The sequence below is a fragment of the Culex pipiens genome, chromosome 2 (genome assembly GCF_016801865.2).
Source record: "Culex pipiens pallens isolate TS chromosome 2, TS_CPP_V2, whole genome shotgun sequence".
NCBI classification, from domain to species: domain Eukaryota; kingdom Metazoa; phylum Arthropoda; class Insecta; order Diptera; family Culicidae; genus Culex; species Culex pipiens.
The window spans coordinates 204570788-204594463 of NC_068938.1; the positions used below are offsets into that span (position 1 = coordinate 204570788).

Genomic DNA, 23676 nt, shown 5'->3' on the forward strand with positions numbered 1-23676 from the left:
CTTTATTTTGACATTCTCTTGTTATTTCACTAGTACAAGTAGTACTTTTTAAACAAAAACTGCATTTCCAGACTATTTTATCCAGATCCATTATATAAAAATAGAAATTTCGAGTCATGGTTTCAACATTTTAATGAAAAAAGTGTTTTAAAATGCATTATACACCTGTCCAGTTGTTTTGCCATAATAAGTTTCCAAAATATCTAAGTATTCAAGAAAATTTTATTTGCTGCAAAAAATAAAATTTTGACTTTCTGTACACTAGAATTTCATAAAAATTCAAAACATTTCTAAAGAAGCCCAAAAATGCTAAATATGATTATCAATGCAGAAAAATGCATTTTAAATTGTTTTCAGTTGATTGGACTTCTATTTTCATGAACATTTTGGAGTTTTTTGGATTTTTTTTTGCCCCCCCCCCCCTGATTTTTCAGACCAATTTGAAAAATATATGCAACGGCCTTATTCAAATGTTTTTTTATTTTGATTAACTTAGTTTTAGTTTGCATTTTGAATTTTGAAACTTAATTGAATTTTGCCTAAGCTAAACAGCCTTTTAAAGATTTTTGACCTTTTTGAACCATACAATTTTGTGGCCCGATTTGCCCCACCTCCCATTGACCTAGAGTGCTCACATTTGGGCCAAATGCTAGTTCTATATGTACAAACAATCCCTGAAAATTTCAGGCAGTTTGGTGGACTCGCTCTTAAATCAATGTTAAATGCATTCTCTTGGGTCAAGAATTATTTTTAGTAAGTTTGGGTTAGTTCAAAAATATTTAGAATTTTTTGGAAAAAAAATGAACGTTTTTTTCGCTGAAATTTTTGATGTTGCCAAATCTTACATTGTTTGAAAACTAAAAATGCATTTTAAAACGCTTTTTTCAATTAAATGTTGAGTATATATATTATTATTTCAATTTTTATATTATTATTTTTTGGAATAAAGTGCTATCACAAATTTATTTTAAAAATTGTACAAAAAAAGATTTCAATATCGCTAAATATTTCAGATATTGAAAAAAAACTAATAAATAGATAAAAAAAACAATCTGAAATAAGATCATCCTGTAAAAGTTGTGTTTCATTTAACCCTATCATTAGCTCGGCCAACTCCTGCTCACGTCTCGCGTGTGAGCCGCGAGTGAGCGAGAGCAGGCCTACAGAAATCAAGCCCACCAACTTTTGTACAGCTGTTCCATCACAACAAAACTCACGCACAACCACCACCCCAAAAAGCAGCAGCAGCAGGCCAGATTTTGGTTTCCTTTTTCCTGTCGTTCCAGTGCCCACCAAAAGCTGTCAAAGTGGAGCCGTTTGGCGTTTCAGACATGATCAAATTCCTGGTGAGTACGGAGGGGAAGCCTTTTTCCTCGGGCTATTTTCATACAAAATTGGGAGATTTTCCTTCCGAATTTTCCCAGAAGGTGCGGGATCCACTTTAAGGTTATATAAGTGGTGCAGAATATATCGATGTCGGCTGAGACAAGCACTTATTTTTAGATCCCTGTAGTGCGTCTCCAAACAAAAGTGAAACGAAGAAAAAGTTTCACCTCTTAGCTTTCTGCAATCTCATCTCATCATTTGATTTCAATGTCACACCAGTGCTCATCTGTTATCGTATGGTGAAATTTAATTACATTTTGTTTTTCTAATTGCAGCTGACTTTCGGCGCCGGTGTTTACACCGGCATATACGTCACCCAAAATTTTGAGGTAAGTCCTACAAATTGTTTGATTAGCTCGTATCACGTGAAGAGGAAGTGGCTATTTTGGTCTTGATTATGCAAATCATTTTATCTCTTGTGTTTATCCACTCCAAACTAGAATGTTCCGATTTTTTGCAAGTGATAGGCCCGCTTTACCAATATTTGTTTAATGCTCTATGATTTTTTGAGAAATGAGCTTGACAAAACTTCTAGAGTTTTTTTAAAGGTCCAATAAACCAAATTTCAAGTTTTTGCTTTTTGGGTATTTTTTCAAACCGTCTTGAGTCAGGGGTATTAAAAAACACACAAAAAGCAAAAACTGAAAAATTTGGTTTGGACCTTTTCAAAAAAAAAAAACGTTTGTTAATCCACCATTAGGTGGGTGGTGCCTTCCTCACATTTACAAAGTAATAATGAAAATAAGTTTATGAAAAAAATATATACCTGATACAGACTTTTCCAGAAAACATGCAGACTCTCAGTTGAAGCAATGTGGCAACCGGACGTTTCGCATCTAGCGCGACGTAAACAAAAAGACCCGGCTTTTTGAGGTTAGGCAAAAAATCACCCTTTTTTGTATCTACAAAAATCTTTTTCTTGGCATAACTTTTTAAATACTTAACTAAACTGAATAAAATTTAATAGGGTCTTAGGGGACCCCCAAACGAACAGAATAAGGCGGATCCGGCCAAAATCGGTTCAGTCAGTTCTGAGATAATCGTGTGGAAAAAAATAGTGTCTACACACATCCCCACAGACATTTGTTCAAAATTTGATTCTGAGTCCATAGGTATACGTGAAGGTATATCTAGGAGGTGTATTTAAGAAGTTCATTTTTCGAGTGATTTTATAGCCTTGCCTCAGTGAGGTGAGGAAGGCAAAAACTCCAGACTTGTTCTTTTAGTTATGTACTAGAAAACTGACACGGAAATTTAATGAAACCCGCGCGCAACATAACTTTCGAATGAAAGAAGATTTTTCCAGCACTAGTCGTACATTTATCCAACGAGGTTCACCGAGTTGGATAAATACGATGTGTGCTGAAAAAATCAAGTTTTACAGCGAGCATTTTTTTGCAATTCCGTAAAACTCCCTTTGAGTGAAATTATAAGTAAATTGTTCATATATTTTGTCAACTAAGTGTCCAAAATAAAAAGAAAATGAAGAGAATTACCTTTTGGAACAAGTGCTGAAAAGTTCAACTTTTCTGCAACCATTCAGTGGTGAAAAGTAGAACTTTTCAGCATTTATTTGAAAAGTGTTATTATTCGATTCTGCTATTTTTGGGTGCTGTCCATAAAAAAGTGCTTTGCAAATAATCGAAAATCTGTATCTTGAGGAGGAGTTTTCTGATTGATTTGGTGTCTTCGGAAAAAGGAGGGTAAACGGAAAAACCCAATAATTTGCTTTTCATCATAAAAAATCTATTTTGACAAACTTAACTTTCTTAGCACTTTTTTTTTTTAATTTGGTTGTTGACGTTGATCAAAAATCTAACTCTTGAGCTATAGAGTATGATGGACGTTTAATTATTGCGTCAATCTATAAGTTTTTGAAAAAAGTAATTTTGCAACTATTCAAATTTAAAATAAAAAAATATAAAAATTTAAATTACAAGCCTAGGTTTCAAAATTTGAATGAAAAAAGTGTTTTAAAATGCTTTTTACAAGCGTACAGTTGCTTTTCAATCATTAGTTTTTAAAATATCAAGGTATTGACGGATTTTCTTTCCCCAAAAAATTTTTTTTGTTGGACTGTACATTGATATTTTATGAAAATTAAAAATGTTTTCAAAGTAGTTCAAACATGCTAAATATGATCATAAACGCGGGAAAAAGCATTTTAACTGGTTTTCAGTTGGTTAAACTTTAATTTTCATTAAAATTTTTAAGTTTGTCGAAAAGCAAATTTTTTTGCTCCCTGATTTTTCAGGCCAATTTTTAAAGGGGGGAGGGGGGTGGGGGCGACATAAACTATGAAAAATATTTGCAACGGCCTAACAAAATAAAAAAAAAAAACAATTTTTTGTTTGATTAGATTATCCGTAGCTCCATACAAAACTTCGGATAATCAAACTACGGAAAATTGAATCTTCAAAAAATCTAGTGTTTTTTTTGTAAAATGCTAGAATTTTTACAAAATACCATATTTTTATGTTACAAAATTTTGTATGTATTTTTACTTTTTAAAATACTTTTATTTTAAAGCGAAATTTTGTATGCATTTTTACTTAATTATAGATTTTTGTGGAATATTGAAATTATCATATTTATGCCATTATTAAAAAAAAACCTATTTTTCATAAAAATTTAGGATTTTTGAAAAAAATAAGGTATTTTGTGAGAATTTGAGTATTTTACAAACAATATTCTTTGAGTGAAAATAAATTAAAAACCACTTTAATAACGTGAAAATGCCTACAAAGTTTTGCTTCGTTTGATATTGCAAATTATAAAAAATAGTATTTTTAAAAATAAAAGATATTTATAAGCCTCCTTTAAAAAATACTTTTTAAAAAAAATTAAAATACATACAAAATATTGTTTTGTTTGATACCCATTACCTGTATTGCAAATTATGAAAATTTTAGTATTTTCGAAAAGTACAGTATTTTGTTAAATTTATTTGCATACTTAAAAACTTAGGCTGGTACAAATATTTTTAAAAGTTTTTGTCACCCCCCCTTCAAAATTGGCCCGAAAAATCAGGGGGCAAAAAAAATATTTTTACAATAATCTTCAAAATTTCAATGAAAATTCAAGTGCAACCAGCTGAAATCAAATTAAAATACATTCTCCTGCGTTTAAAATCATTTTTAGCATGTTTGGGTTTATTAAAAAATCTTAAGATTTTTTGAAAATTTTTGATGCAAAATCTTTTTTTTCGATGCAATTTTTGTTTTTGTCAGATCTTAGATTTTTTGAAAACTAATGATTGCAAAACAACTGAACTAATGTAAAATGCATTTTAAAACACATTTTTTTATTTAAATGTGAAGACTATGGCTTGTTATTTAAATTTTTATATTTTTTATATACCTTCTTTTTTTAACATCCTACAGGTTCCCCGGGTGGACGAACCGGCCAAGCTATGGGAGAAAACATCAGAAAAGGTGAAAGACTTTTTGGACCAGCATAAAAAGCCCTGAAGCTCCAACGAGAGGCGACACCCTCCAAAATTAGTGGCTTTTCCTGTTTTTTCTTCAGCTGCTCTTCAAGGGAGTGTTCTTTTTCGTTTTACCTCATCAAACAAAAAACGCCTGAATCTGACTATTGTTTCCAAACCACACTTTGTTTGCTCCGAACGCGCGTCCAACGTAATTATGTTGAGAGATGAAATAATATAAATTATTTTCTTTAAAAAAAAATCCTGCAGTTGTGTCGTCTTTTCTTTCTCACCACGCCTTACAAAAGTGACATACCACCGCCGGAGTACTCGAGCCGGGCCTGCGGTTCGACGAAGGCCAACCAGTCCGAGGCGTGCGTCGGCAGCAGACCCATGCTGTGGCACTTGTACAGGGCGAGCCCCACGTTGACCAGATTCCCCAGGAAGTAGACAAACTTCTGGCCGGTGGCTTGCACCCCCTCGATGACCTTGAAGGTGGCACCCGTCGACAGCATGGCCTTAAACGGCCGGATCAGCATCATCACGACCATCATGATGGGAAAGATCGAAATCGAGTTGCCGGACATGTACATTATCAGCAGGTTCATCGGGAACTGCTTGATCGGGCCGAGCGCAATGTCCCAGGACTTCTTCAGGATCAGATGGCTCTGGTCGTTGTCGCGGGCCACCTCGCTGTTGACCTGGCCGGCGGACGGGTTGAAACCGGGCGGGGAGGCGATGTCGCCGCTGCTGCGGGATCTGAATTGAGGGGGGAGGTTCGATTGATTTCAGCGAAGAACTTCACAACAAAGAAGAGTCGACTTACTTGGAGGCGAAATCGAGTTGCCATTTGAACTTTTTCGACGCGACTTTGGTGGCCATGGTCCCGGATATTATTTGTCGGTAGAATTTAACTAAAACAGAGCGATTTACTCTTAAAATTTAGCAATTTTATCAGCTGTCCGAAAATCACACGATTTCTCGCTGTCAAATTAATGAAAATTTTATGAGCTGACAGAAAGGCGTTACGAAGTTGGGAAGGGACACGGAGGCGTTACGCTTTTCAGTGTTTGTTTTGGTGATGAGCGATAGGGTGATTCCACGTTCAATTTCATGAATTAATCAATTTTATTCAATTATTATCCATTGAAAACAAAAATCAAAAAACATTAAAATTTAAAAACAAAAAACAAAATGAAAATCAATTACCTTAATAAGCATTAAATTTTATACTCAATATTTACGAATCAGAATTTAAGAATTTAAGAATTTAAGAATTTAAGAATTTAAGAATTTAAGAATTTAAGAATTTAAGAATTTAAGAATTTAAGAATTTAAGAATTTAAGAATTTAAGAATTTAAGAATTTAAGAATTTAAGAATTTAAGAATTTAAGAATTTAAGAATTTAAGAATTTAAGAATTTAAGAATTTAAGAATTTAAGAATTTAAGAATTTAAGAATTTAAGAATTTAAGAATTTAAGAATTTAAGAATTTAAGAATTTAAGAATTTAAGAATTTAAGAATTTAAGAATTTAAGAATTTAAGAATTTAAGAATTTAAGAATTTAAGAATTTAAGAATTTAAGAATTTAAGAATTTAAGAATTTAAGAATTTAAGAATTTAAGAATTTAAGAATTTAAGAATTTAAGAATTTAAGAATTTAAGAATTTAAGAATTTAAGAATTTAAGAATTAAAGAATTTAAGAGTTTAAGATTTTAAGAATTTAAGAATTTAAGAATTTAAGAATTTAAGAATTTAAGAATTTAAGAATTTAAGAATTTAAGAATTTAAGAATTTAAGAATTTAAGAATTTAAGAATTTAAGAATTTAAGAATTTAAAAATTTAAGAATTTAAGAATTTAAGAATTTCAGAATTTAAGACTTTAAGAATTTAAGAATTTAAGAATTTAAAAATTTAAAAATTTAAGAATTTAAGAATTTAAGAATTTAAGAATTTAAGAATTTAAGAATTTAAGAATTTAAGAATTTAAGAATTTAAGAATTTAAAAATTTAAGAATTTAAGAATTTAAGAATTTAAGAATTTAAGAATTTAAGAATTTAAGAACTTAAGATTTTAAGAATTTGAGAATTTAAGAATTTAAGAATTTAAGAATTTAAGAATTTAAGAATTTAAGAATTTAAGAATTTAAGAATTTAAGAATTTAAGAATTTAAGAATTTAAGAATTTAAGAATTTAAGAATTTAAGAATTTAAGAATTTAAGAATTTAAGAATTTAAGAATTTAAGAATTTAAGAATTTAAGAATTTAAGAATTTAAGAATTTAAGAATTTAAGAATTTAAGAATTTAAGAATTTAAGAATTTAAGAATTTAAGAATTTAAGAATTTAAGAATTTAAGAATTTAAGAATTTAAGAATTTAAGAATTTAAGAATTTAAGAATTTAAAAATTTAAGAATTTAAGAATTTAAGAATTTCAGAATTTAAAAATTCAAAAATTTAAGAATTTAAGAATTTAAGAATTTAAGAATTTAAGAATTTAAAAATTTAAAAATTTAAGAATTTAAGAATTTAAGAATTTAAGAATTTAAGAATTTAAGAATTTAAGAATTTAAGAATTTAAGAATTTAAGAATTTAAGAATTTAAGAATTTAAGAATTTAAGAATTTAAGAATTTAAGAATTTAAGAATTTAAGAATTTAAGAATTTAAGAATTTAAGAATTTAAGAATTTAAGAATTTAAAAATTTAAAAATTTAAGAATTTAAGAATTTAAGAATTTAAGAATTTAAGAATTTAAGAATTTAAGAATTTAAGAATTTAAGAATTTAAGAATTTAAGAATTTAAGAATTTAAGAATTTAAGACTTTAAGAATTTAAGAATTTAAGAATTTAAGAATTTAAGAATTTAAGAATTTAAAAATTTAAAAATTTAAGAATTTAAGAATTTAAGAATTTAAGAATTTAAAAATTTAAGAATTTAAGAATTTAAGAATTTAAGAATTTAAGAATTTAAGAATTTAAGAACTTAAGAATTTAAGAATTTGAGAATTTAAGAATTTAAGAATTTAAGAATTTAAGAATTTAAGAATTTAAGAATTTAAGAATTTAAGAATTTAAGAATTTAAGAATTTAAGAATTTAAGAATTTAAGAATTTAAGAATTTAAGAATTTAAGAATTTAAGAATTTAAGATTTTAAGAATTTAAGAATTTAAGAATTTAAGAATTTAAGAATTTAAGAATTTTAAAATTTAAGGATTTAAGAATTTTAGAATTTAAGAATCTAAAAATTTTAGAATTTAAGAATTTAAGAATTTTATTTTATTTTAAAGTTTTTCAAATTCTGAAATATCAGACTAGCAAAACTCACTATAACTTCATCAAGCCAACCTGGCGTTACGCAAATCAAACATCATCCACTAGCATTTTTACTGTCAAACTCAGTTTGTTTTCGTTCGCCGCGGCACCGCGATTCACCCGGGATTCCGCGGAATGTTCCCGTTCCCGTAGATTGCAGTGAATATCCGCGACCAAATAGCTCCCCGTCACCATGTCCGACTCCAAGAGCTCCAAGGCGGCGTCCTCTTCCTCGTCGGGCACGTCCTCGCTGATCGCCAAGCCCGCAAATCTCGAGTGTAAGAATTTGGAGGAATATCTCCGGTCGCGCCCGCCGGACGCCCTGGAAAAGCTGTACAACTATCCGGCTATTTGCCTGGCCGTGTACCGGGAACTGCCGGAGATTGCGCGTCAGTTTGTGATCCGGATTCTGTTCGTGGAGCAGCCGATTCCTCATGCGGTTGTGTCGTCGTGGGGGTCGCAGATTTACGCCAAGGAGAATACGGCTGTGTCGAAGGTCCTGACGGAGTTGGGAGTGTGGCGCAGCACTGGGTTGACCGGTGGTTTGGAGGGTTGGGAGTTGTGTTCGACTTTTAAGAAGAATCTAAAAATTGCGTTGCTTGGGGGAGGTCGCCCTTGGTCCATGTCTAATGCGTTGGATCCGGACCAGAAATCGCGAGATATTGAGTTTTTGGATGGTTATGCCATGTCCCGGTGGCGGTGCGTGCTGCATTACATGGTCGGAGCGGGGAGTTCAAAGGGGATGGAGGGAGAGGGCATTTCACCGGACGCGGTACGGATTTTGCTGCATGCCAATCTGATGAAACGGGACGAAACCGATGGGAGTCCGGTGATTACGAGGCAGGGTTTCCAGTTCTTGCTGTTGGACACGCAGGCACAGGTGTGGCACTTTATGCTGCAGTACTTGGACACTTGCGAGGCGCGTGGTCTTGATTTGGCCGAATGCCTTTCGATGTTATTCCAGTTGAGCTTTTCCACGCTGGGTCGTGACTACAGTTCGGAAGGGTTGAGCCAAGGTCTTTTGACGTTCCTTCAACATCTGCGAGAATTCGGACTCGTCTACCAGCGCAAACGTAAAGAGGGGCGGTTCTACCCAACTCGACTAGCGCACAACATTACCTCCCGCAATGCCGTTCCGACGATTCAGGAGGACGGGTCGGCGGCCCAGGACAAGGGCTACATTGTGGTCGAGACCAATTACCGCGTGTACGCGTACACGGATTCCAACCTGCAGGTTGCACTGCTGGGACTGTTCACCGAGCTGTTGTACCGCTTTCCTAATTTGGTGGTCGGCGTGCTGACACGGGACTCGGTCCGGCAGGCGTTCCGCGGAGGCATAACGGCCGATCAAATCATCAGCTACCTCGAGCAGCACGCACATCCGACGGTGAGTTAGGGCCAAGCTTACGTTTTTACGTTTAAATCAAGTTCAATTCCTTCTCCCCAGATGCACAACGTCGAGCAAACGATCAACACCAAGTCGGCCCTGCCGCCGACCGTCGTCGACCAGATCAAGCTGTGGGAAAACGAACGGAACCGGTTCACGTACACCGAGGGCGTCGTGTACAACCAGTTCCTGTCGCAGGGCGACTTCAACACGCTGCGGGACTACGCCCAATCGATCGGGGTGATGATCTGGCAAAACGAGCGCACGAGAACCATGGTCGTGACGAAGAATGGCCACGACGACGTGAAAAAGTTCTGGAAGCGATACTCCAAGGGCGGCGGGTAAGGGAAGTGTGTGTGGGGAAATAAAGTTGATCTTTACATTTAAGCTAAGTTTATTGCGCATTTCTTGCTGGTTTGCTTCGACTCGGTATCACTGCCCCCGGGGAAAGTTTTGCAGTGCAGGCACGTAAAATTCAGTACAATGCTTGGTAATCGGCAGGATGTGGTAAATACAAATGACACTCTCGAAACTGGTACACGCAGGGCAGCAACACTTGGAACTTGTTATTTTCTGTTTCTACCTCTAAAATTAACATTTCTAGTTCTGTAAGATTCTGGAACCGATTCGCGCGACATGCTCTAGAATGGCACATTCTTAAACAGCAGAACGAAATCCTTTAAGTAATCAGGCTGAAGATTTAGCAAAGTCGTCTTTGGCGACTCAAGTTAATGAAATAGTGGGAACACTCTTACAAGCTAACCAAAAGAAAACCTTAATATCCAGTACTCCAAAAAAAACCCATCTCACTGAACGACGGTCTGCTGGGTAAGGTAGGTGAGCAGCGCTTGCAACCGCTTCTTGATCGTCTTCTGGTCGTCCAGGGTGCAGCCGAGCAGGGCCGACTCGAACTTTTTGTCGGAACACATGGTGGGATCGAGCAGCTCGGAGTAGCTGGCCGAGCTGTCGGACGTGCTGCACGCGTTCAGAAACTGCTGGCAGCGCATCCGCGACAGGACCGAGTCGGGGCCGGAAATGACGGCGTCGATCAGGCTGTTGACGTGGTGCAGCGAGTCCTCCTGGGCGCGGTCCCGCACGGTGCAGACGCTCAGCTCGACCGTCGACAGGCGGCCGCTTATCCGCTGGACGTAGCAGTTGATCTCCTCGCGCTCGTCTGCAAGAAAAAACATAATTATATGTTACAGTTGAGATAATTTAAACGCTGATATTTCATTCATTTGCTCAATAGTTCAACTACCTTCATCGGAGGTGACATTGGGTCTGTGGGGTGAGATTGGGTCATACAAAAGTGCAATGGCATGACACCCCACACTGACTAAAATCTTGTCCATGCCTTTTGGTTATGTCTCTAACATACTATCTTGTACTTTTTTTGACTCGAATTCTACGGCACTAGCCGCATGGATTTTGTCCAGGTATGTTCTATTCGACCTAGTATTCGGCTCAGTTTGGGGACCCACAAATTCCTGTTGAAAATTATAAAGTTTTGTGAAATCCTTCAAAAGTTCTGCTTAAAATACAATTTTGGTTAATCAAAAAGTACGGAGCTCTGAAGGAACGTTTAAAAACGTTTAAATTTTGAAGTTCAGAGGGTGACCACTCAAACCCCATTTTCATATTCTCGACTTTTTCACGACTTTTCCAGAAACTCTAATAATAGCCATTTATTATCTTAAAAAAATGATTCCAAACAAAAATCAAGCTGTTGACAATTTTCAAAAAATGCAGAAACATAAAAACAAATAAAAAAAAACTTCAATTTTGATTCAGATACAGAACTAATTGTTTATGTTTTTACTACTATGTTTTTTTCTTTGAAAATAACTGGATGCTTAACAATTCTAATAATTTCAATGTTTATTTTTTAAATTGGTAAGCGTAAGGATACTTTGTTTCAACTGAAAATGGCAAAAAAATAAAGATAACTTCATTTATTTATTTTTAAATCAAACAGCGTTTAAATCATGATTACTGTTATTATTCTATCAAAGAATTCAGAAAAAATATCTGAGAATTCGGTTTAAATATGTTTTTGCCAAGTTGTAATTTTAATTTTGTTAATTTTGATATTGAATTTTTGAATCAATGTTGATTTGTCTCGTTGTCAGTATTTAACTGTATTTGTATCCAAAATGTTTGAAGAGACAAATTCATTAAAGATATTTGAAATAACTCAAACCAATATTTATTTCTTGGATTTCTTTTTAATGCAAGTTCAATATTTTTTCCATGTTTCCAAAAGGTAAAACAGTTTTTCCATTTTTTTTCATTCAGAATGAATAACGATTGAATCTTATTCGATATTTTTATTCGCAATTCGCAATTCGCAATTTTCAGTGTAAGAACGGGCCTTGACCGATCTTATGCACTAGGTTCCCGACGAACACGCACTGCCCTTACACCTACATCTCACCCTTGCTCTGAGTCAGTACGAGCAGCACGCTAGAACACGCTTTGAGTGTTCGTGCCAGGCATGCACACCTTCTTTTCCGGTTACGCATTTTAACTCGGCCGGGGGTGGTACATTACGTAGGGTTTGATGTAAGTATAAGCGCCTAACCATTTATAGTGTGCCTAACAACTTTCATTAAAGCAAAAACTGTTTTATTTTTAGTTTGAATTCAAAAACTAATTGTTATTTACTGTGTTTTGTTTTCTCCTGAAATCTTCCCTATTGTTGAGTCTGTTTATCTGTTGCTATTTCTTTTGTCGCGGTGTTTTGTTACAATTTTTGGTCCTAAGCATGTTATAAAAGTTTACTAAAAATACAATAGTAATATTTGTGTTAATTCTTTGATCACTCCAAAAATTGAGTAAGGGCTAGAACCTCATTTGTTTGAAGAAAAAGGTGAAGATTGAAAACAATGGACAGTGAAAGAAATATACTATTTGAAGAATCAATAGAATCAATAGTAATTTATGAAGTAGATAAAGAAATAAACAATAATTAATAAATAGAGGTAACAAACAAGCTTAGATTGTATTGAGGGCAATTTATAGGGCAGATGAAAAATTATTCAAATAGACAAATAAAGAAAAGGCACATGATAAACAAAATTGACATCGCTGCCAAATTAAGGGAAAGCAAAAAGTATGTTACAGCAGCATCAATTGGTAAAAAAGAGCGAAAAAGCGTTGAGAAATAAGAGAATCAAATGAGTAAAATCGAAATCAAATGGAGGATAGTAAACAGAAGCCGCGTTAGAAAATCAGTGAAACAAAATAAACAGAAGATAGGTGGTAGATGAAATGGAAAGAAGAGAAACCCCGTTGTGCGATGTTTCAGGTACATCCACAGCAGTTGACTCAACATACTGCGAATCAAAACAATACCGTCTACAATCACAAATTACTTCCCTTTCCCACATTGTCGCGCCCCTTTCTTTTAGCCGTCTCGACTTTGACCCACGGTGGTCAAAGGTTTACGATCCGTTTCCACAGGCCACCAGCTAGGTCATCATGAAAACCAAGCCAACGTGGAGGTAAGAAAATAGGACACTTGCAAGGAACCAGAGCTATACTGTCTTGATCAAGTATGATCTAACAGGACTACGGACGTAGTCAGTGACGCTCCTTCCAGGATGTTCCTCGCCTGAGCGTCAACTGAAGAGGTATCATCAGCATCATTCGCACTTGGCCTGCTATTCGATATTTTTATTTAAATAAAAAAAAAAAAGTTTTCCGATGACTGAATATTGATTTAAGGGAAATTTTCGTATTTTTGACAGGTTAAGCACACGCTCCTAACTCCGTCCGATTTGCTGATTTTCACTATTTAAACAACTTATTTAGCAAAACTATATATAGAAACTTGCTTGCTCATTTCCTATTGAGCTATTAATCACTCGATTTTAGTTGAAAACGCATTTTATGAGCTGTAATTGAACGTTAAAGTTCTGGTATGGCAACATTAGAGGTACGACTTAATTAGATGCTGTTCCCCTACTCATACTCACAAAAAAGTTCAAGAGAAACTTTTGGAAAAAAATTGAAATGACATAATGAAATACAAAAATAAACCATTTTTGGAATCTTTTTTCTAATAATCGATCAATGTGACAAAATGAAACAGAATCATAACTTTAGGCTGGCCATAATGGTTGAAATCATGCTCTATTCCTATATTGGTTTTTTGTAACATTGTTCTTGTTTGATAAACTAAAATTCTGGAGCAACACGAGAAAAGGGCGGATAAGCATTTTGACAGTTTGAACTGTTTTGCTTTTTCTCAAGCTTCAGGTAACTTATTCTTAAAATTCGAAATGGGAGGCAATAGCTGACCTCCCCGCTACCATTTACCACTATGGGTTTTGTAAAATAATTGGGTCCTAAAATGAAGCTTAGATTGCTGATATTATTGTTTACAGCGATAAAGCTTATTTTTCTGAGTACAATGACCCTTTGTACGACCACAAAGAGTTTAAAATTGATTTTTAAATCAATTTTGAAAAATTAACCTAACGGTCTTTCTTGACAGAAAAGCTCCTACTTGACAGCTCGTTCCAAGGGGACCATAGTTAATCCATCGAAAAAATGTTGTCTAGTCAAAAAAAAAAAATTTTGCATTAAAATGAAAAAAAGTGATCAGAAATGGTTTTTAATCGTGTTTTTTACCGTTGTACATAAAAATTGACACAGGGCTTTAGTACCGAATTGCCCATTGCCTGGGAAATTGCAAAATAGCTGCAGCTGTCAAAATGCTTATGCGCCCTTTTCAAATGTTGCTCCAGAATTAATAAAAATCTTTCGATTTATTAAAAAAAAAATCTGTGTCAAATGCATCCAATATTTAATAGGATTATTAATGTCTTAATAACCTTCGCATTATCCGATCTGCAAAAAATAAATAAATAAATAACCTTCGCATTATCAAATAGATTGAAATTGTGAAAGGAACCTTAAATTTAAAGAGTGCAATAATTCAATCATTGAGTGAATTCAATTTGAGAATTGTATAAAATATTACAAAATTAGAAAATAATTTTCAAACAAGTGTGCTTGGGATTCCCGACTTTTCGACAAAAAATCACAAATTCCCGACTTTTCCCGATTTTTGGCGGATTTTGACAAATTCCCGACTTTTCCGGCTTGAGTGGCCACCATGAGGTTCTAAAATTCTTAAATTTATTTTTTTTTTACATTTTTGACGCCATCTCAGATAATAGAAAATTTTTGGGGTCATTTTTGAGAAAAATTAAAACTCATGACTCGATGTTAATAAATGAAATTTTGGCGAGTACCTCTCGTAATCAATATAATATTTAAATGATTAATATTAATAAAGCAATATTAAATTATTAGATATTTGATTTTTTGAATAGCTAAATTTTAAATTGTTTTATTTTCTGAATTTTATGCTTTTATTTGAATTCAAGAATATTTGATTTTATTTATTTAATATTTTTGGATGTTTGTAATTTTATTTTTTTTTATTTTCGAATTTAAATCGTTGATTTTTTTTTAATTTCTATAGTTCCGATTTTTTTAACTTTTACTTTAAGCTGTTGCAAATAATTTTCAAAATTTGTGTCTCTCTCCCATTAAAAAAACGATCTGCAAAATCATACAGCAAAAACATATTTTTCAATAAATTTCAAAATTCTATGTAATTTTAAATGCAATTAGCTGAAAACAATTAAAAGTGCATTCCCCTGCATTTATAAGTAACAAGAGTTAATTTTAAAATATTATGACATTTAGTGAATTTTCGATATAAAGTAGGAGAACAGCATCTAATTCCAGCGTGCCTCTAATTTTGCCATATCAGCACTTTGACATTCAATTACAGTCATTAAAGGCGTTTTCAATTGAAATCCAATGATAAATAGATCACTCGGAAGCGATCAGGTAAGTTTCTATCAACAGTTTTACAAATAACTTGTTTAAATAGTGAAAATCTGCAAATTGGATGGAGTTAGGAGTGAATGCTTAACTTGCCCAACATTTTTCAGTTTTTTTTTGTGATTTTTTGAGAGTGTTTGCTTCATCATTAAAAAAAGGCGGAAAATTTATCAATTTTTGGCGCGTTTATAATGTAAAATTGGCTCAAGAGTTCAAATTTAATAAAAATATCATCAAAAAATTAGATCTAAGGGGTCTCCTGAGCAAAAACAAGTTGTATGTTAATCAAATAGGGCACTTTTGGAGTTTTAGTAAATTCTTAATTTTTAGATCACAGATCGGAAAAAGGCATAAAACTTCAGGAATGTTTTTTTCGTAAACTCATTGATATTTTGCAAATTTTTGGTGTAGCTTGTACGGTATGAAGCACTTTGTGATAATTTTCACTTCACAAATTTGAAAAATAATTTACTTCGCAATTTTTAAAAATAGGCATGATTCTGATTTAACCAATTGGGATACTATACACCTAATTTTGTTGCATAGATGGTGCTCTTAGACATTTTATGACATTTATGAATTTTACTTTAGTTCCGTAGAAACTTTTCAACAGGTCGAAACCTTGATTGTAAACAAACTTTTGCTCAAGTGCTAGTTCACGTTAAGTTTGGGTAGGTTTACAATGAAGATTCGATGGTTGAACGTTAATGGTTAACTATTTGCGTACCGATTTCTCCCACTTCCCGCATTGGAGTGCTCATTTTTGGCCCAGATGCACAGATTGGTTTTTAAACTTGGTAGTTTCAAGGATATGGAGATTGTCAATCTCAATCATTTGAATTAAATTAAAAAGTTTAATAAATAATTAAAAATTCGTCAGAAACGTTGGCAACACAGAAGAGTAACTCTACAATTTTTTGTTTGTTTTGGCAAAGAAAAAAAATGTTGCTCAAATTTAATCTGTTTCACCATTTATATCCGATCTGATTAAAACAAATTAATCATCATTTTGCTCTTACAAAATTAATAATAAAGTAGTGAGCATAAAAAACAACATATCGGTGTGCATTGACGATCCCAAGCATCAATGCACGTATTAGTACAATTGCGCGCACTTGACCTCGATGCTCTTATTCACAAACAACGCCAAGTACAACCCGCATCAGCTCCATCCAACTCAATGCAAAACAATGCACCGCTCTGACAAACTAACTGATTGACACCGATGTCACCCTCAGGTGCTTTTTATAGCTCTGCAACATCATGCGAGGTGGGCAAGTCTGCGTACCACTTTAGCGCCTTCTCTGTCCAAATTTACTTGCTTTGCCACAATCCCAAAATAAGATGAATCATTTCCGTTCGCGTTTTTTTTTCTTTTTCGACAGCCTCCCACACAATTTCTACCTTTTCACACATCTTTTTGATCGCGAGCACCATTTCTCAACCTCTAAGAACACTCGACCCCAATTTGATCGCCCCACCAAATACGGCGCCTGGTACTCACTTTCGTCCAGCCCCGTCAGGTATTCGTTGTTCCGCAACAGGTCCACCGACATCGCGAGAAAATCTTTCTTTTCCTGCAGAACGAGCGCCTCCTTGCGAAGCTTTTCCACCTTCGAGTCCAGCTGGTCCAGAATGCCGATGAACCTAAAACGGGCAGCAAAAGTTGACGCGCATTAGACTTGCTTTGGAAAGGTTGAAGGACGATGACGAAGCTGGGCTGAGCTGTCTTAGTCTTGGGACCACCACCTTTCCATCGGTGGTTTGCTGTGCCAGTGGGTGTTGGAGTCGTCTACGCGGGGCATCACCATCCAGGAGGACGATCCGGCCACAGCCGCCACTCCGCTTCCACTTGGTCCGCCGCCAAAATCCGGTGCAACCGTGTCCACTTCCATACCGTCGTCGTCTTCGGCCGTAGATTGTTGAAAGTTGTCTTGTTTAAATCTCGCTGTCGGAATCATGTACTCTCACGCGCGCACGGTTCTTGTACGCACACCAGTTCACAACGCGACGACCGAAAACAACACCACGACTACAGCGCTAAGGCGTCGAAAATCTGCAACGAGAGAGATAAGAAATGCGCCGATCAATGCAACAATTACCTAGGCGTACTGGTCATGCCAGTGGACGGATCGAAACCGTTGAACTCGGCGTCGAACTGCTTGTCGAAGCGTGACCGCTTGGCGGCGCACCTGGCCCACGAATCGTCGGCCATGGCCACCTGGAACTCCGCGGGACTTAAGCTGAACTCAAGTTCAAAACTTCTAGCATCTTCGACGAGGTCGCGCGCACCAACCTTCGCCAATTGTTCAAAATCAACCTTAAATCCCCCTAATTCAACCACCAATCGATGAAGTGTGGCCGCAGGCCACAACCTTCGCTAAGAACCAGTCCGGATACCCCCCAAAAAGCCACAAAACTTAAGCCGTACAAGCCAAACCGAAACGAAACGGAGTCCGTGCGCCCGAAAGATACTCCCGACTGCCAGAAAATCTCTAGAAATTTCTGTTGAATTACCTTCTTGTGCAGCCTCGTTCGTTCGTTCGTACGCCAAGCAAACGCGTTTTTTATGCTGTGTCAGCTGTGTGTATTGTATTGGCGATTGGGAACCCATACCTACAGAGAGACAGGGAGAGAAGACTGGCCTCTGCGGTGTTGGTGATTGGGAGAATCTGCCCTCCCCGCCCCCCTGAGTTTCGGGGACTGGGAGTAGGAAGTGTGCAATAATTACTGCATTGTTATTACAATGTAGCACAATGTTTTGAACAAAGTTAAAATTTATATTGAAAAAATACGGCGAAAAATCATCAAAAAAATGTTTAGGCTGAAAATTTACAGGAAAAACTTTAAATTACATTAAAAAAAAAATTATCAAGATATGAATGCCTTATTCTACAAACATTACTCTTCAAACAAGTATTTTTTTGTATTCTTTTTATTTTAGATTTTTTGTTTTGTTTTTTAACTACAGTCCAGACTCAATTATCCGAAGGCCTCGGAAAAATTCACTTCGGATAATCGAATCACGATTTTTTTGGTTGTTGTTTAATTATTGATTGTCGACCTTAGGAATGACCCCTAAACTCCGCTAAAATGATTTAGAATTGTTGAATCCAAGATATGGCGGCCAAAATAGCGGTGAAGCAATATTGAAAAAAAAAAAACATTTTATTTTTTAATAGGCAGTAACAACTCAAATTTGGGTCGCAGCACTCGAATTTTATGTTAGAAACAAAAAAATGAAAAAATACAAAAAAACTCAAAAAAAAGTTAAAAAAAATTATTACAAGACATGATATGAACAGATCAATGAAAAAACTGTTTTAAAATGCATTTTACACCTGCCCAGTTTTTAGCAATCATTAGTTTTCAAAATATTTAAGTATTAACAAAAAAAATGTTGCCGTAAAAAAAATTTGTTTGCGTTGCTGTACAACGGAGTTTCACAAAAAAAATCAAATACTTTTGATCGATCCCAATCCCTCTAAATATGTTTTAAAAGCAGGAAAATGCATATAAATTTGTTTTCGGTCGATTACACTTCTATTTTCATTGAAATTTTCAAGTTTTTTGAAAAACATATTTTTTTTGCCGACTGATTTTTTGGACCGATTTTGAAGGAGGGCCGGGGGGGGGGGGGCGACATACTGCCTTAGTAGTTTTTTGAATTTTATTACTTATTAATTGCCGTTTTTAACTTTTTGCATTTTTTAGATTAATTATATCTTTTGATTTTGTTTAGCTATTTAACTTTAAGGATTTTTTTAGATTTTGTTTAGCTATTAAAGTATAAGGATTTATGTTTTCGCTGAGTTTCGCTATTAAATTAGCTATTAAAGTTTAAGGATTTATGTTTTCGCTGAAGTTTCTAATTTGCTGAATTTTATTTTTTATATTTTTTTCAATTTCTTTTTTTTTCCATAGGATCCTTAAGCGCTAAGTAAATTTTTATGTACAACAGTAAAAACATGAAACCATTTCTGATCACTTTCTTCCATTTTTATGCAAAAAACGATAAATCAACTATGGCCTTTTTGGAAACAACTGTCACATAGAACTTTTTCTGTCAAGAAGTAAATTTTTGAAAATTTAACTTAAAATCCATTCTAAATCCTTTGCGGTCGTACAAAGGGTCATTGTAAGCTTTATCGTTGTGAACATTAATATCTTCAATTTAGGATTAATTTTAGGACCCAATTGCATATTTTTTTAAATCTTTCAAGATTTAAAAAAATGAAACATTCTTGATTTTTTAATTTTTAATATTTTTATTGTATTGTTTCGTTTATTTTGAGTGTTTATAATTTTCTGAAGCATATAAATTTTTCATTCCAATTTAACGTTTTGTTTTTTTTATTTAATTTTTTTATTTAGGTATTTTTTAAATTAGGTTCAAAATTATTTGATTTTTTTTCGTACAGCCGCTTATTTTGCTTAAAAAGCAGAACTCTCAAAAGGTCGAAAAAATAATAATTATGATTTTTTTTTTTGTTCAAATTTTCATGATTTAAAAATGCAATAATTGGTCAAAATATATTTTTTTGTAGAAAATATAATAAAATAAATTAAAAGCCAGAATTTCAACATTATACATCCGTAAAGTTGATTTGCAATCATTGGTATAAAAAAATGTAAGACCTTATGAAATCAAAAAAAATACAAAAAATCAAATGATTTTTGAACAAAAAAACAAAAAATCGAAAAATATTTGCGATACTTGGATATTTTTTGTAATCCTTTATTTTTGTATTTGGTATTTTAAAACACCCAAATTAATTTATATTTTATATATTTGGATTAAAAACAAGCTGGACTAATACATTTTATAAGCATGAACAGCGGAAAACAAAACTAAACCAGCCAAAAGTAGGGCAAAGAACCATCTGACAGCATTTTTCCAGCTGGTTATTTGGTAAAATTAACTAACTTTTAGCTAAATTCGTAAATTCGTTCGAACTGCCAAAAGGGGGAATTTTTAAAAATTGAATCATTTGAACCAAAACATGTTGATGGAAAATTTACTAAATTAGGACTTTTTATAAGTCTACTCATATAGAACTTTGGATTACGTTTACATTAATCAAAAGAAAAATTTCAGATTTTTCTTTAACAATGTCTATCCATTTGTTATCATCGAGCTCTATGATAACAAAAACAGCAAAAGAATCGCGCGTCTTAACAACCACATCCCCAACTGATAACAGTTTGAATCGACATCCCCGTTTCTCAGAGATCAATCTTCTTTTCGGCTTGCACCCGAGAGCCACCCCACTTTTGTTTTGATTCTCTACCTCCCCCTCTACTCCTACCTATCATCTGTTTTCAACCCGCGGAGAGTCTCTCTGAGAGAGAGTAGCTATCAGCTGAGTTTGTGTGCAGCCAGCTGCACGCAGGTTACCATGGGCACACTAGTGTGAGTGACACATTCGACTTTTCTTTTTTCCTCTTGTGCAAAATCGAACTCTGGCGAAAATCAAGAAAATGCAACTTTTTCCTTCACGTCTTGCGTAAGCTTTCGACGCGAGTCCACTGGCACTGACGGAAACCGTAGCTTACGGTAGGTTCCGGAATGAAGCGCTTACCTTTGGTGGGAACTTTCCGGAGGACTAGAATATGGGGCACTGTTTCTGGCACCAAACGCAAACTGATTCTGACGGACGGGACGGAGAGGAACAGACAAACTGGAGGAGAGAGCGAGAGAAGTGGTGTGTGTGCGTGAGAGGATGAGATCATGCGAAAGAGAGGACAAAAGCGAGAGGAGAGAGAGTGATAGTTCTCTCTGTTTACGATTCGGGGGTGGGACATAAATTCGGTAGGGCATGAATTTGAAAAATAAATATTAAATTTTAATATAATTTAAAATTAATTCTTAAGAAGCGGATATATTTTTTAATACCTACTACTATTTTTATAATAATTGCCAGTTTTAACAAAAATAATCTCCCACAAAGTTAATTTTCTATTATTTTTCATTATATAGAAAAATTAAAATACACAGGAAAATCCGTAAAAAATACATGCATTCAATACATGTTGTTCAACCAATCGAGTTCATGTTTGTGATTTGAAATCAACAGATTAAACGTACACGGATATTTCATTGTAATTGTTTTCAAATGCATTTAACGAAAGTTTATGGCAAAAGGTTCCTAAAAGCAATTCTTAAAGACCAAATATTTGATATTTGAGTGCATTCCGTTATTCCAACAGTAAACTCCAAAGCCTGAGCGATTCCTACCCTTCCGCAATGTTTTTCGACCAGTCTCAAAACAAGTTTACGCAGTGCTTAATACAAACTCCTTACTCAGCAAAACAATAGCGTTGCACTTGCTTCTCGCGCTGCGGTCAAAGTCAATGCCGTGCCGTCGCCTGGGCTTTGAACCTTTTCCAGCGAAACTACCGCTTCTTCAGTCTAGCAGTTCAGTTCGTTGAGAAAAGATGGCAAAATCGTTTTCGAGAACAATTTTAGGATTCTGGTTGGTCACGTGCGCCACCAGCTGGGATCTGTCCAGTGTTGGAGTTGAGGAGTTTTCGTTGAAGCACGTGTCCCTGTACAAATCACGGGCTTTCCTGACGATTGAGCATGCGAATGGTGGGTTGAGTTTGAAATTGCAATTTGAGACAGATTTTTAAACTGGTGTGAATATTGTTTTAGTTACTCTCGTGGAAGCATCGTGGCCGGAGAACAAACTCGGCGTTCGACCGAGAATCATTTCCGACAATAATGGAGAGCTGAACAGCGGATGTGAAGGTTTGAAGAAGGTTATTTGGACCGATGTGGATCCGGTGGGTCGACTGTGGATTTTGGATCGTGGCGATGAGCAGTGCAATCCAAAGTTGATCATCAGCAGCTTGATATTTGCAAGCAGTAAAGAAATTCGCTACGACTTTAGCGATTCCAGTAGAGAGCTCCATTCGATCGTGGTCGATCCCATTCAGGCCAGTGATGGAGACACGCGAGCTTTTGTAACGCTCGAGAACACCGATTATTTGCTATTTTTCTCGTTATTTAAACAAGCCGTTGGGAAGCTGCAATTTGAGTAAGTTATTTTGAAATTCAAAAGATATCCCAATTTGCTAATCACATCTTCCAAACAGAAAGAAAGACTTCTCTCGGATCACTCCGATTTCCCTGTCCGAGGTGACCATCAACCAGAATCGCCTCTACATCTCGGACAGCCTAACGGGAAGGTTATTTTCCCTACCAGTGAAGACCATCCGCCAGCTTACCTTTCCCCAGGACGACGTTCAGAAAATGGTCATGAAGACCAACGTGACCTACCTGGGGCGATTGCTGGGACGCGCCAGTGGGTTAAAGCTCGATCTCCGGGACAACCTGTTCTACATCATTCCACGGGACGGGGCCATCGTAAAGTGGAAACCGGGCCGAGCGTTGAAGGCCGAGAATCACTTGGTTATTTTTCAACGTGAAATCAACGTCAGTCAGGTTATACTGGGAGGGCCAGGAAAGACGTGGGCCGTTGCCAGTCAGATTGCCACTGATGAAACGATGCGGCATTGTGTACGAATAAATTCTTGATCTGTAAATGTTAATTGTGTTTCTTTTAATGGTTTGAAAACGGCCTTGTTGAAAATATATTTCTATTGCAAATTCGATTTTTATGCAAAATTAAATAATTTGACAAGTTATTTCAAAATTGATTTAAAAATAAATTGTGTGATCAATTATATCAGAAATTTCAGCTTAATGATAGCACCTAATACATTTAATTGTTTTGATTTATTTCAATGCGAATTAAAATAACAAAGTTTATACTAAAAATCCAGATCAGATCATCATAAGGCCAAATCTAAAAACTCAGTTCCTTTTAATATCGAAAATTAAAAGGACGAATTTATGTATAACCCATGATGAAATAAAATGGAGGAATGACAAAAAAAAATAGAAGTTAACTTAACTTTGTCGTAAAAAATCTGAAATTTAGAAAATAAGAACACAAAAATACACAAAATTTACAAAAACTAAATTATTAATGAAAAAGACAAAATAAAAATTGAAAAAAATAATGTCAAGCAATTTCAAATTTTAAAAAAATCAAAATTCCATAATAAAAATATATAAAAATATTCGAAAATATAAAAATCCCCAAATTAAGAAAAAAAAATCCAATAAAAAATATATAGAATCAAAAACTCTAAAATATAGAGCTTAACAATATCAAAATAACTAAAAATTTAATAAAAAAAATTAAAAGCGTACTTTGAAGAAATGATGTTAACTATGCCGCAAAAAAACGGAACTTTAAAAATTGAAAATAACAGAAAATCAAAAA

At 34.6% G+C, this 23676-nt stretch overlaps 5 protein-coding genes across 7 annotated transcripts; 3 read left to right on the forward strand and 2 right to left on the reverse strand.

Annotated features, from left to right (window-relative positions):
• The first annotated feature begins 1193 nt into the window (after positions 1 to 1193).
• Positions 1194 to 5109, forward strand: LOC120416354 (uncharacterized). Its single transcript, XM_039578087.2, has 3 exons — positions 1194 to 1346; positions 1662 to 1715; positions 4770 to 5109. The coding sequence occupies exons 1-3, from the start codon at positions 1332 to 1334 to the stop codon at positions 4854 to 4856; spliced, it is 156 nt and encodes a 51-aa protein (XP_039434021.1). The 5' UTR covers positions 1194 to 1331; the 3' UTR covers positions 4857 to 5109.
• LOC120416353 (ER membrane protein complex subunit 4) lies at positions 4978 to 5822 on the reverse strand. Its single transcript, XM_039578086.2, has 2 exons — positions 5640 to 5822; positions 4978 to 5572 (listed from the first exon to the last, which is right to left on the reverse strand). Exons 1-2 carry the CDS (start codon positions 5693 to 5695, stop codon positions 5113 to 5115), a joined length of 516 nt encoding a protein of 171 aa, XP_039434020.1. The 5' UTR covers positions 5696 to 5822; the 3' UTR covers positions 4978 to 5112.
• A 2404-nt stretch (positions 5823 to 8226) lies between these two features.
• On the forward strand, positions 8227 to 9917 carry LOC120416345 (general transcription factor IIH subunit 4). Its single transcript, XM_039578074.2, has 2 exons — positions 8227 to 9520; positions 9581 to 9917. Exons 1-2 carry the CDS (start codon positions 8327 to 8329, stop codon positions 9863 to 9865), a joined length of 1479 nt encoding a protein of 492 aa, XP_039434008.1. The 5' UTR covers positions 8227 to 8326; the 3' UTR covers positions 9866 to 9917.
• LOC120416346 (BAG family molecular chaperone regulator 2) lies at positions 9897 to 21082 on the reverse strand. Of its 3 annotated transcripts, none has more exons than XM_039578075.2 (4): positions 20965 to 21082; positions 17132 to 17438; positions 16887 to 17029; positions 9897 to 10694 (listed from the first exon to the last, which is right to left on the reverse strand). In XM_039578075.2, exons 2-4 carry the CDS (start codon positions 17341 to 17343, stop codon positions 10327 to 10329), a joined length of 723 nt encoding a protein of 240 aa, XP_039434009.1. In that variant the 5' UTR covers positions 17344 to 17438; positions 20965 to 21082; the 3' UTR covers positions 9897 to 10326. The 3 variants fall into 3 exon arrangements, with proteins under 3 accessions (XP_039434009.1, XP_039434010.1, XP_039434011.1); XM_039578076.2 differs by lacking the exon at positions 20965 to 21082 and adding an exon at positions 17900 to 17917; XM_039578077.2 differs by lacking the exons at positions 17132 to 17438; positions 20965 to 21082 and adding an exon at positions 17485 to 17868.
• A 535-nt stretch (positions 21083 to 21617) lies between these two features.
• LOC120416348 (uncharacterized) lies at positions 21618 to 23012 on the forward strand. Its single transcript, XM_039578078.2, has 3 exons — positions 21618 to 21974; positions 22038 to 22422; positions 22481 to 23012. Exons 1-3 carry the CDS (start codon positions 21821 to 21823, stop codon positions 22920 to 22922), a joined length of 981 nt encoding a protein of 326 aa, XP_039434012.1. The 5' UTR covers positions 21618 to 21820; the 3' UTR covers positions 22923 to 23012.
• The last annotated feature ends 664 nt before the right edge of the window (positions 23013 to 23676 follow it).